Source organism: Podarcis pityusensis (genome assembly GCF_964106645.2).
Source record: "Podarcis pityusensis genome assembly, chromosome: 11".
Classification (NCBI taxonomy): Eukaryota; Metazoa; Chordata; class Lepidosauria; order Squamata; family Lacertidae; genus Podarcis; species Podarcis pityusensis.
In genome coordinates this window covers 42,450,423-42,463,372 of record NC_138036.1, presented here as the reverse complement: position 1 = coordinate 42,463,372, position 12,950 = coordinate 42,450,423, and the positions used below count along the sequence as shown (strand labels likewise).

Sequence of the window (12,950 nt, the reverse complement as noted above, 5' to 3'; positions counted from 1 at the left end):
GCTTCTTCGCAGGAGTCTCTTTGCAAGAGACTCAACTGGTTTTGAACATTCTGAAATCTTCTTCTTCTTCTTCTTCCCCCACCTTTTATCCTGACAGGAACTAAACATGTGCTTTCGTTAACAATGCAGACAAGCAGTGGGATGTCTGAGTTAGACAATTCTTCACCAATTGACCGATGTCCGCCTTGAGGTTGGTTGTTGACATTCGCAGGCAACTCTCAAGTGAATTATCTACTAGGTTGTTTTGAGTTTGGGACTTTATGAAGTTCATGTTTGAAAATGATTGTTCACAGTTCACCCACCCACCCACTCTGGCACCAAAGTTCCCTTCTCTCCCTCACCAACTGGTGCACCCCAAAGCTCAAACTTCTCTGCATTGCATAAAAAAGAAAGCAAAGTCTCTCTCTCTCTCTCTCTCTCTCTCTCTCTCTCTCTCTCACACACACACACACACACACACACACACACACACCGTGCTTCTTCTCTGCACCAGGTTGTGCTCCTCTTCTTCTTCTTCTCCCCCCCCCAGGTGGCTCTGGAGCTCTGGCAGCCTGGGGGGAAGCAGCCACACTCCAAGTGAGCCATAGAGCGCAGCCTATTGGCTGCACAGAACTCCTACAGCAGCAGTAGCCTGCCTTTGGCTGCGGCCACCGTCTTCACCAGCCTGATTGTGCTGCCCTGGGTGAGGAGCTGGAGGGCCACAAAAACAGCTGCAAGGGCCACATGTGGCCCACGGGATGCGTGTCAGACCACCCTGGCCCAGGTGAAAGCCATATGAAAGAATCCATGTAATGTGCTCTCTACAGCCAATCACCCATAGGAACCTGCATTAGGAAATTCTCAAAGTTTGCAGATATAAGCAAATAAGAAAAACAGGGCCTCCTTGGTTAAATAATGTTTAGCACAGAAAAATGGACCTAATTACTATCTATCTTACCTCTAGGATCACGCAGCACTGCCGTCCGAAGGAAAAACGCAAGAATGGGAAAGGTTCAAAGTGGTCTGATTTTTACAACTCATTATGATGATACAAATCTTGATGATTGGTTATTTTATCCTCCACTTCCTTATCCTATTAAATGCCCATCTGTTTCTTGTATACTTTTGCCTCACCTGCAGATCTGACCACATGCATTCGCTGGCAATTTGCCCACATTCGCCTTCTGAAACTCTCACTGTTCATTACTCCCTTCTGCTCTGTTGAACTTCTATAAATAATAAACCTGTTTGACATACTGATGTGACCAGAGTGTTCATGATACACACTGTTTACTTTTGTCAGGGTATTGGAGCATATGAGGTATGAAACTTCTCCTTTGTGATCCATATTTGTGGTATAAAATGTTGTCTTTGAAAGGCTGCCTGGGTGAGAATATTCCTGTGTGTATGTATGTATGTATGTATGTACGTATGTATGGCATTTGTATGTATGTATGTATTTGTATATGTATGCATGTATGTATGTATGTATCACCCAGTAGTGATGTATGGAAGTGAGAGCTGGACCATAAAGAAGGCTGATTGCCGAAGAATTGATGCTTTTGAATTATGGTGCTGGAGGAGACCTTGAGAGTCCCATGGACTGCAAGAAGATCAAACCTATCCATTCTGAAGGAAATCAGCCCTGCATGCTCACTGGAAGGACAGATCCTGAAGCTGAGACTCCAGTACTTTGGCCACCATGAGAAGAGAAGACTCCCTGGAAAAGACCCTGATGCTGGGAAAGATGGAGAGCACAAGGAGAAGGGGACAACAGAGGACGAGATGGTTGGACAGTGTTCTCGAAGCTACCAGCATGAGTTTGACCATACTGCGGGAGGCAGTGGAAGATAGGAGTGCCTGGCGTGCTCTGGTCCATGGGGTCACGAAGAGTCGGACACGAGTAAACGACTAAACAACAACAACATGGCATTTTTATCTCAGCTTTTATCCAAGGAACTCAAGGCAGCACACATGGTTCCTCACACCCTATTCTATACCCTTAACAACTCTGTGAGATAGGTTAGGCTGAGAGAGAATGATTGTCCCCAGGTCACTCGGCATCATGGCAGAGTTGGGATTTCAACCCAGGTCTCAGAGATGCTTAGGACACAGGAATAAGCATCCCTTCCTGTTTCCTCTGTAAGACCTTCTAACAACAGCACCACACCAGAGAGAGAATGGGTCATTCTGCAAACTTAAAAGGAGGCTTTGCTTTTGCTCCCCAGGGTAATACTGGAGCATTCGGAGAACACAAATGCTGCTGAATGAGTGTTTTTGTGTTGCTGAGTCTGTCCGGTGGCTGTGGGGGATGGTAGATGCATGTACACAGTTCTGCTGTGTGTATGTCTGCCTGCGTATATCTGTGCATGCAGGAGTGTGGGGTGGCTGCACTTATTTTTGGCAACATATGGCGCTGGCATGCAGCCCCCGATAGCTCAGCTGGTAGAGCATGAAACTCTGAATCTCAGGGTCGTGGGTTCGAGCCCTACTTTGGGCAAAAGATTGCTGCATTGCAGGGGGTTGGACTAGATGATCCTCGTGGTCCCTTTCAACTCTATGATTCTATTATTTCTATGATTGGCCAATGGTGAATGCAGCCCTCAGGCCCTCTGCCCTGCAAGGCTAGTCATTCCTGATAAATATTGGTACATAAAACGTGGTTTAGTGTTACATCTGAACCCAGCAGAGTGCCTTAACTATAGTTTAACTTTTAAAGCCATGATTTGTTGTTGGCTCAGTGACCTTAACTATGACCAAGTGTTATGTGTAAACATGAGCAACTCCCTAACTACAGTGGTACCTCGGGTTAAGAACTTAATTCGTTCAGGAGGTCCGTTCTTAACCTGAAACTGTTCTTAACCGGAGGTACCACTTTAGCTAATGGGGCCTCGCACCGCCGCCGCGTGATTTCTGTTCTCATCCTGAAGCAAAGTTCTTAACCCGAGGTACTATTTCTGGGTTAACGGAGTCTGTAACCTGAAGCGTCTGTAACCTGAAGCGTCTGTAACCTGAGGTACCACTGTATATAGTTTATGTGACCCTTGTAATGTCACCCTTCCCAAATTGTCCACCAAGAAACAGACACCAAACAAGAGTAGCTGAAGAATGAATCCGCTTTTAGTGCTCAGTTCCTCTCATTGGCACTTTTCTTGTAGTTGACACTGCTGCCAACTTTGCCTGGTAACAGAATCCTTTCCCCTTCTATTCAAAGTTGCAGCTCAAGCTGGATTTGAAAACTTAAAGGAAACACTGATGAATTTTTGCTTTGCAAATGTTTCCACTGTTGGGCGCTGGAGTGGTTTTGGTTAGTGAGTGGAATGATTTCTGGGAATGTGTCTCCTTTCAATTTGGGCAGCTTTTGAAGGAAAAAGCTCATTATGCATGAGTTCGAAACGAGATTCTGTTCCTGACACTCACTACAATTAACATATGAAACTACTTAAGTGTGCATTAGTCAAATCAGTCTTTCAATACCCACCTAGCAGAAGAAGAGCGTAGAGAGGGGTCCAGTGTAAGGAATGCTTACTTAAACCAATTGCAGGTTGGGGAAAGAAAAATAAAAGGCATGGTTGCAGAGGAAAGGAGTACACTTTAAGAAACAACAAGCTGCAAAATAGTGTGGGTGTTTCTTTCCTGGCAGAATGGAAAGAGGGAGCAGTTGTTTGATGACAGCTCTCACTCTCACAGCCGACCAGTGGAAAGGGAAATGGTGGCATGGTGAGGCAATGCCAGTAACTAGGTGCTGCAAACATTTAAGTGATGTCAGAAGGAGGGCCAGAAGAGAGTTAGAAGCCAAATGGGATAAAAGGGTGAAACAAACCAGAATTACTTCGATAATTTGCAGTTCATCCTTTGGTTTAAACAAGGTTCGTTGACTTGTTTAAATAAACCACTGTTTAAGAATGGTTTAATGTGATAATAATAATAATTTATTATTTATACCCTGCCCATCTGGCTGGGCTTCCCCAGCCACTCAGGGCGGCTTCCAACAAAATATTAAAATACAGTACGTCAAACATTAAAAGCTTCCCTAAACAGGGTTGCCTTCAAATGTCTTCTAAAAGTCTGGTAGTAGTTGTTCTCTTTGACATCTGGTGGGAGGGCGTTCCACAGGGCGGGTGCCACTACCAAGAAGGCCCTCTGCCTGGTTCCGTGTAGTTTTGCTTCTCGCAGCGAGGGAACCGCCAGAAGGCCCTCAGAGCTGGACCTCAGTGTCTGGGCAGAACGATGGGGGTGGAGACGCTCCTTCAGGTATACTGGACCGAGGCCATTTAGGGCTTTAAAGGTCAGCACTAACACTTTGAATTGTGCTCGGAAACGTGATGTGTGAACCACACCATTGCTGTGACAAAAACAGGCTTCAACCTTATTCATATTGACCAGGTACCAGAAATGTCAGCAGGGACACCATGTGATGTGTAATGCAGTCACAGTTCTTGCTAAGAAGCCTAGGAGGGAAAACATTAGAAACAGGCTGCTTCCAGCTGCTTCTGCCTGAGGTCATGGCTTCTTTTGTGATTGCAGTACTGGCTATGATGCATTTGTGCCCTGACGCATTTAAAGTACTGCCTGCAACCTTTCTCTAGCTTAGATCCCCAGATGTTGGTGGACTACAGCTCCCATCATCCCTAGCTAGCAGGACCAGTGGTCAGAGACGATGGGAGCCTACCAACATCTGGAGATCCAGGGTTGAGAAAGGCTGCCTTAGAGGCTTAGCTGAGAAGGGGCCTGAGGCCTGTTCCTCTTACAACCTAACAGGGAGGTCCTTGAGAAAGACATTTACTTTGAAGTCTGCCCTGTGAGCCAGAGGAGAGCAAGATCACAGCAGTTTTCAGGGCAGGACAGTGGAAAACTAGTCCCCATTCAATAGTAACTCTTCATTATAACAACATTCCTGCAAGAGATATAGAATAACTTTCACACATTGCCTACCTGTCAAACAGTTCTCCTCCCGTGACCAGCTCCAAGACAAGGCTGATTTCTGTGGGGGTTTCAAATATCTCCTTCAGTCTTATCTGAGAAAGGCACAAAATAAGGAATTTTTAAATTTCAGAGAAAGTATGTATATATTTTGAAGGTCAACAGCAAGGAAGTTACAGTGAAGGATGAATGTCTCATTTATCCCATTAACTTGGTCTTGGGGTTTGTTTGAACTTATTCTTGTTTTTAATTACTTCTTAAAACCTCTGCTTTTCATTCTGCCTAAAGGTTCCACAATAAAACATCTGTATCGCAAGCAAACAAGCAAAAAAAATTGTGTTGTAAAAAATAGCCAACTTACAATATTTGGATGTGAAAGTCGAAGTAGAACGCCTATTTCTGTTCGGACAATCTTCTTGTCTACCTAGTTAAAGGGGGGGATTCATAATAAGTTGTTGGTATTCATCTTAGACATTTTTAACTATTACTGTGCAATCCTAAACACATGTCCTAGGAAGTGAGTCCTATTGAAGTCACTGGGACTTACTTGCATGCTAATATATTTAGGATAAGGCTGCAGGTTAAGAAATAGATATTTGAGCAAATATACCAGCATTCTTAAAGAAATTTCAAAGATTTCAGTGAAGTTTCATACGAAATTATGATGGAAATTTGGTCAGTACCCATTGTTTCAGCTGACAGAAAGTTCCACTGAATCAAAAAGTTTTCTATCTGCAGGCAGCACAACCTGCTACAACCACCTGTCTCATTCAGCAAGGCTACTTTTTAAAATCTTGCATTACCATTCAAACATCCTATATATTTACACAATATATTAGAAACACATTATTATTCTGAAAGCTGCCTTGTGCCCAATTACCTTCTGAGCACAGTTCCAATGACATCAGTGTGACTGCAAAAACCAATATAAGAAAATATGCCTTCCTTTCTTGAGTTTAATGTCTACATAAAAAGACAGTATGTTGTTCAAAGACTAGAGGTGTAGCAATAAAACTGCTAGCACATTTGCAAAGCTAAGCAGGGTCCGGCATGGTTTCAAAGTGGATGGAAGACCATGTGTTGAGATTCTTGCATTGCAGGGGGTTTGGGCTAAATGACCCTTAGTGTCCCAACTCTATAATTCTGCGAAGTGGAAGGCAAGAAGTCTCAGGGGGTGGAGGGAATCTTGCTAATACCAGTGAGAGGAGAAAATGCTCCAGGCACCGAGGTCAACATCACTGAAACCTATATAATGAAAAGAAATCATAAAAATAAAATTAATAGTAGATGTGATCAGGGGCGCAAAGAGGTCTGAAGTCTGAAACAAAGATGATCAGCTGTTTTAGACAGATTTGAGAATATCTCAAGATACTGAGGAGACAAGAGAAGTAAGTTTACACTAAGTCTGAGGGGGGAAAATATGTTCAAGAAACAGAAGCAAGGTGTACATGAAGCAAGACTTCCCTTTGTTTTATTAGGTTAGTAAGCACTCCCTGCTGGCAAATATCTGTGCCCCCAAGCTACTTCTGTGTGAGGCAGCAGTGACCCTCTAGTGCCAACATGTCACAGAGGATTCTCTTTTTACAACACTACAAAGTTAAATTTAGAAATGTGCTCAAAGACAGAATTTTATATCACTTGTTTACACATTTGGGAGAGGGGAAAGGTTTCCTCTGTGCTCTGAAAAGACCCAGCAAGCTAGCTGAAACAAGAGGGTAAGGAATAAGTGCCTAGAGGGTAAACAAGAACGGAAGAAAGGAACGGGGGGGGGGGGGAATCTTACTGTTTTGTAAGCTCCAGTAGTTTTTCTGACTGCCTCTCCACTTAAGATGAATGTTGCATGTTTCAGCAGAACTCATCACTCAGTTTTATAAAATAAAACATTAATTACTCAGTCCTTCAGTGCACTCTGCGCACCCAGCAGATTTTTGTTTTTGTTTGTTTCCAGTTTCCAGTTCATACAATGCTCAGAAATTCCATTTGGCAGTTTCCATCCCTGATTTGCCAGTATGATATCTACACATGTTCATACCACAGAGTAATAGTTGGCATTTATTATTGTCCTACTTTAACGTTTTGAAGTCTCAGGATGGAATTACAAGGTTCCATCTGCAAGCATATTTGCTTGCCAGATGGAACATTCCACTCTCTGTATGTGCTGTTCTGGGGTTTTTCCTGACTCCCTCAGATGCAATTTCAGGGCAGGGGGCATGTTGGTGGGGGGGGGAGGGGGAGGGAAGAAATGAAGAAGTTCCCTTGCACAAGTGGAAACCCTTGCACAAAGCTTCTGCTGGCAGGGTTCATTAGGTGAATCCCGTCCTTAATGTTTGTTCAAAATCGTTACATAGAATTCATGACCAATAGTTGCAGTAAATGCCATCTACCAAGCAACAGCTGCTGCACACATGTTACTTATTTCCTTGCAGAATGAATGCTGCGCATTTAGCTGAATGTGTAGCATAAATACTAGGCAAAATGCACTCTTTACCATTACAACAAACAGGCTGCCGTCCAGGTTCAAGGCGCAATGTTCTTCTTACTGCTCCTCCCTGCTTTGTAGTCAAAGTAATAAGGCTACTGACTGATTAGTAATAATTTATTTACATGAATGGCATTTACCTAAGGCTGCTTTAAACACAAGGCTTCGAATGTGCGACTCAGTGTGTGTACAGACATTGAATTCCTGCGTGAATTAGCCTTTCACTTCCCATGGAGCAGGCAGCCCAACATCAATGAAAAGAATGGAAAAATACTTAGAGAATTTCCTTTGCAAGCAGATCTTTTGCTGCATGGGATTACTAAACTGGGCAGGCATATTTTTGCAGTTCTAGTTTTTCTGAAGCCACTTAATAATCTTCCTATTATCATATATGTAAATATATCGCAATACCTTTTCTTGAAACAACTTCTTTAGAGTTGCACAGAGCTCTTCAGCAGGCAACATCTGAAATAACATGTTTGTTTACAGATTACTATAACAGCTTTACGCCCAGTTTAGCCTTGGCCCAATGGATACATTGGAGCTCCTGGTACAAAAAATAGTATATCCTTATACAGTGCTATTTTTCTAGAAAAAGAGGTGCCAGAACTCACCATGAACGCCTCCCTTGTTCTCTTACAACGGCAATGGCACCCAGCTGAGAGTTGCCGGAACTGTGTTCTGCCGAGTTCTAGCTGGAAACCCCCCCCCCCCCGTCTTCCCTAGGTCTTGCTAAAAATGTATCCAATCTCTAAACTTTGCTCTGAATACATGTGTGAATTAATGTTTGTGAAACATACTACCTATGCTTACCATCAAAATGTTTTAGCAGCCACTACCGTGGCATTAGTGAGCTTTTCATGTCATGACAACAACAGGTAAATGTTTATGAGGATGCTCACTGGTATCTCGCACTGCAGAGTTTCTGTGTCTCAACACTGAAGACCACATTTATTTGATACTTATCATTTGTTATATAATTTATAAATGATAAAGTATGCATCATCATTAACAGTCCAAATGTTTAGGATAAAACCTTGCGGGGGGCGGGGGGTGGGCAAACCAATAATCTGGATAAAGTGAAATCCATTCTACTGTTTACAAACCTATTACCAAGCCCTGCTCTGGCACTAGTTTGGTGTTCATAGAAACAAGACTCAGCAGCACATTACCTGGCTTAGTTCCAACAGTCTGGTCAACAGATGGTACAGTGAAATACTGCTGGCTGTTTCTTGCTTTACTAACCTTGAGCTTCAGGATTCAAGCTGTGTTTGGGAACCCTACGGAGTGAGTGCAGCTTATATATGAGGGAAGTAGCAATTTGCAGCACAGGAAAGGGTTAAATAACTCTGCTCTCCACTAAAACTGCTGTTATTTAGAAAGAGAGCTGGTGCAACAGCTTCTTTGCATGCATTTTTGCAAGATGGGTAGTTAGCCCTGCCAAAAATAGAGGGTCTGCATCTCAGTAGTTCAGCCGCTGCTTGGCATACAGAAGGTCTCTGGTTCAGACCCCATCATCTCCAGTCCAAAGGGTCAGTGCTAAGTTGCTGTGGTCAAAACCACTGAGCCTCTTGGGCTTGCCGATCGGAAGGTCGTCGGTTCGAATCCCCATGACGGGCTGAGCTCTTGTTGCTCTGTCCCAGCTCCTGCCAACCTAGCAGTTCGAAAGCATGCCAGTACAAGTAGATAAATAGGTACCACTGCTGTGGGAAGGTAAATGGTGTTTTCGTGCGCTCTGCACTTGTCACAGTGTCCCATTGCATCAGATGCGGTTTGGTCATGCTGGCCACATGACCTAGAAAGCTGTCTGTGGACAAACGCCGGTTCCCTCAGCCTGAAAGCAATTTGAGCACTGCAACCCCATAGTCACCTTTGACTGGATTTAACCGTCCAGGGACTTTTACCTTTACCTTACTTACCGTAAATTAAACATCTGGCTGTAGAACAGCAGCTAACTGGAAAAATGGAATCACAGCACTGCCAGCTTTACTTAGCCGAAAAATAATCATGCCAAGTCTAGAAACTAGAGTAATAATGAAGACGGCTCTTCTTTACAGAAGCAAACAAGTTTTTAAATGATTTTTTAAAAAGTTCTCATAGTTAAACTATGCTACGTTTGACATTCAAGCTTCAGGTTATCACTTTATCAGAGCCAGACTCCATATTACATTCAAATGTGTGTAATGAATGCCTCACAGTCACTTTCATGTAAAGAACCCCCTTTCAGCTAAGCCTTCTCCTTTGAAGGACAAAGAATGGACAGCGAAAAGCACTGAAGTAGCCATCCAGACAGGCAACCACTGAAAATGTTATCTCCCTCTCCCTCAACCTGCTATGCCAGCCCAAATTCAACAACATTATGCTGAAGTTTCACAGGAGGTGAAATAACCCAGTGTAATTCAGCGTTCAAAAGTATAACAACATGAAAACATAGGAATGCAAATGTTTTAGCAGCTTTGTCATCTGGATTTTCTGTAATCATTAGGTCAATGAATTATATTAATTTCAGGGCCCAGTTCAACTCTGCCTCTTGCGTGGTGCGAGAACTTCCGACATCTGAATTTCTCTTCTTTATCTTTCCGCTCCTCCTCCTGCTCCCATGCAGAGGCTGCATTCTCATGCGCCTATTCTTTTAAACAAATCCTGCAGAATCACTTGGGACTTCCAAGAAAGCATAGGCTGTTGCCCATTGTGATGAACATTGCGGGAATGGTTATGATATATGCAGCCCTGCATGGAATTACTGCTTTGATTTTGCTTACAGTGGACAGTGGGAAAGCAACGCCTCAGCACTACTAAAAGGCTTGACTGTCGAAACAACCCAATAATGCTCCCTCCCTGATCTTTGAAGCGGTTTTACACTTTAAAAAGCTCTGTTGTGTAATTAATTAGGTGGTGAATGAACAGATAAATGCAGAAACATTCTTGCATTTCAAGTTTAAGCAACAAAGGCCAAACAGAATGTGGAGAGCAAGACTGATGGCTGGACTAGCTATAAGTTTGCTGGTATGCACATGGAAGCAGCAATTGACTGTAAATGAGCAGAAGATTTGATCAAAGAGGGGTGAACAAGTTGGCAGAATTGGAATGAAAGTTGACATGACAGTTAAATGGTTCTTCCTGGGGGCTCAGATTTGTGACAGCACACAATCCTATGTATGTCCACTCACTTTTGAGGAGGACTTACTTTTTCCGATTTCATTCTATTGTGCTTACTTTCAGGTAAATGGGTGCAGGACTGCAGTCCAGTGCAATTTCACTTTAGTGTCTCTAAAGCCTGAGCAGATCCCTCAGTCTTTAAAGACATTCAGTTAAAAGTGCCTCACGTAACCTCAACTGCTGCTGGTAGGGAAGATTTATTTTTGAGAGACAAGTAGACTTGGCTCCATCTCTGGATATTTTATCTGCTGGGATGTAACCTAAAATTGCCTCAAGTCCCACAATAACAGTTGCTGTAAAAACTGTTGCCAGTTTGGGTCGTGATCAGGAATAAAACATATCTTTTTCCTCTTCTCTGGGAAGATTAGTACAATGATTTTCTCAAAAATCATCCCTGAGGGACTCCCTTTAACATGACTAGAATGCTTCCATGTCCCTCAGGGGATCTGTTTTAATTTATAAATGTCATCAGTTTATCCCAAAGGTGCTCTCTATCACAACACACTTTTCATTCGAGTTTCAAGAGAGGAAGTTGGAGTCAACCAACAACTAGGGAAGGGGAGGGGAGCCGTTTTTTATATTGCCCTTTTAAATTTTTTGATAACAAGACACCTTTAATCTATTTCCTTCCAGAGTGTCCATCTTAGCAGCCCCATCTTCATTTCTTTAGCTTATTGAGGACTCTAAACAAAACATGGGGATTAAGGACAAGCTGTTCTCAAATAAAAGTCACCTATCAATGAACTCCCTTTTTCAGAAGGGTAAGCAAGCTTTGCGACCTGTGTATACCTTGATCATCAATGAAATTCCACAGGATCCACTGCAAAATAATTGTTAACATAAATGGGCCTGCAGAGCCGCGTATGCCAAATTTTGCATTAATCTATTTCTTTCATAATGTTCTACTTGGTCCTCTTGAACTAAACTCTCAAAATGGAAGAGACCGTTATAAATTGATTTAACCAATGTTTCCTGTAGCTGTTGGTTGGATATGTTGAATGACCATGCCTGTCATTCAAGAAAGCACCCATCCGAAAGCACTTACTGACTTCTTTCCCAAAATGATGGGCCTTAATCTGGATTTTTTCCATATAGAAAACGTCCCATATCCCTGATTATTAATTTGCTGCTTTTTTTGCATATTAACCAATTTGCCCATCTTTTAAAGATGAGGGGGCTAGAACTATGCATATTAACTCCGGACAGACAGATAGTTGCAACATGGTCACATAGCTCCATTGCAATGTGTTTACTCTTTCAGCAGTGGTGTCAAGATATTTTACTGTAGAGCGACGAGCTACATCTGGGGCTGAAAATGAGAATTAGGTCTCAAATAGGAACATCTGCACTGTACTAAATTTTCAAGCCACTTCTTTCCATTTGCAGAATTGAGTTGGATCTCCATTGATACAAATCTCATTCTTCTCTACTGAATGCCTCCCCTCACTTACCTACTGAAACCTGAAAAGGTTTTCACTGTCAATATGGTCACTGGAGGAGGAAGTGGGGAGCGGGGGGAGCGTGCCGCCCCGGCAGCACAATCCTGTGGGGTTCCATTGCTGCTGACCCCCTGCCCGCGCTGGGCGCCCTGCTCCTGCAGGCAGCACGCCACACCCCCAGAACGCACACCACGCCCCTGTGGGTGGCATGCCCCGCTCCCAGGATGCACGCCCCACCCCCTTGGGCGGCACCCCCGGTGCCAGAGCATGAAGCTCCGCCATTGAATATGGCTGGATCATAAAACTGTTGTTGTAAAGGAAATGCATCTAGCTTGGCCGTCCCCGCCGTCCCCCGCACTCCTGTATCCAAATTCTCTCCCCTCACCCCACCATTCTGCTTACAAATTTGAAAAATCCATAACTTATATGAATTTCGGCCTCAAAGCTAAATATGATGCTCGAATAATAGCAACTCTTTTGAGAGAGTTGCAGGTGCTTATGTAATAGCCAGCTCTTAGATGAATCTCCTGACTGTACTTCTCTTTTGAATTTTTTAATCCTAATGCTATTTTTATAATACCATGAAACCTTCAGCACTCAGAGAACATGCCACAATGCAGAGTTCTCAAAGTACGGCATGCTAGCAAAGTTGAAGCAGCACCTGCCATTAACCTACTTACAGAAGAAATTAGCAATTCTCTAGGAACACATAAACAGTTTTACTCTTGTTTTAAACCTTTCTCTCTCCCCCCATCCCTCTTCTGAGGGCTAAATTGAGGGCTGGCCACCCCCTGAGTCAGAACTATTGCTCAAGTACAACTGCAGCATGAAACAAAAGGTAAGGTTGCTTCCTTCGCAAAAACAAGAACTGTTGTATTCTTTCTGGCATGTAGTCTTGGGGTGATAATCTCTTTCTTCTTCCCACACCCTTATGCCTGTGCAAAAGATTCTGCTTTCGATAGAAGGCTGAG

General features: G+C 43.3%; 1 protein-coding gene across 2 annotated transcripts in view; it reads right to left on the bottom strand.

Annotated features, from left to right (window-relative positions):
- Nucleotides 1–12,950, bottom strand: part of CAMK4 (calcium/calmodulin dependent protein kinase IV) — a 90,661-nt gene that overhangs the window by 38,974 nt on the left and 38,737 nt on the right. Inside the window, exons 4-6 of one of the 2 annotated variants that reach the window (XM_080972917.1) lie at nucleotides 7,793–7,846; nucleotides 5,264–5,326; nucleotides 4,915–4,997 (exon numbers count right to left, since the gene is read on the bottom strand). In XM_080972917.1, the coding sequence (XP_080829043.1) occupies nucleotides 4,915–4,997; nucleotides 5,264–5,326; nucleotides 7,793–7,846 (200 nt within the window). The remainder of the gene's footprint in view (nucleotides 1–4,914; nucleotides 4,998–5,263; nucleotides 5,327–7,792; nucleotides 7,847–12,950) is intronic. The other variant, XM_080972918.1, reaches the window with a different exon arrangement.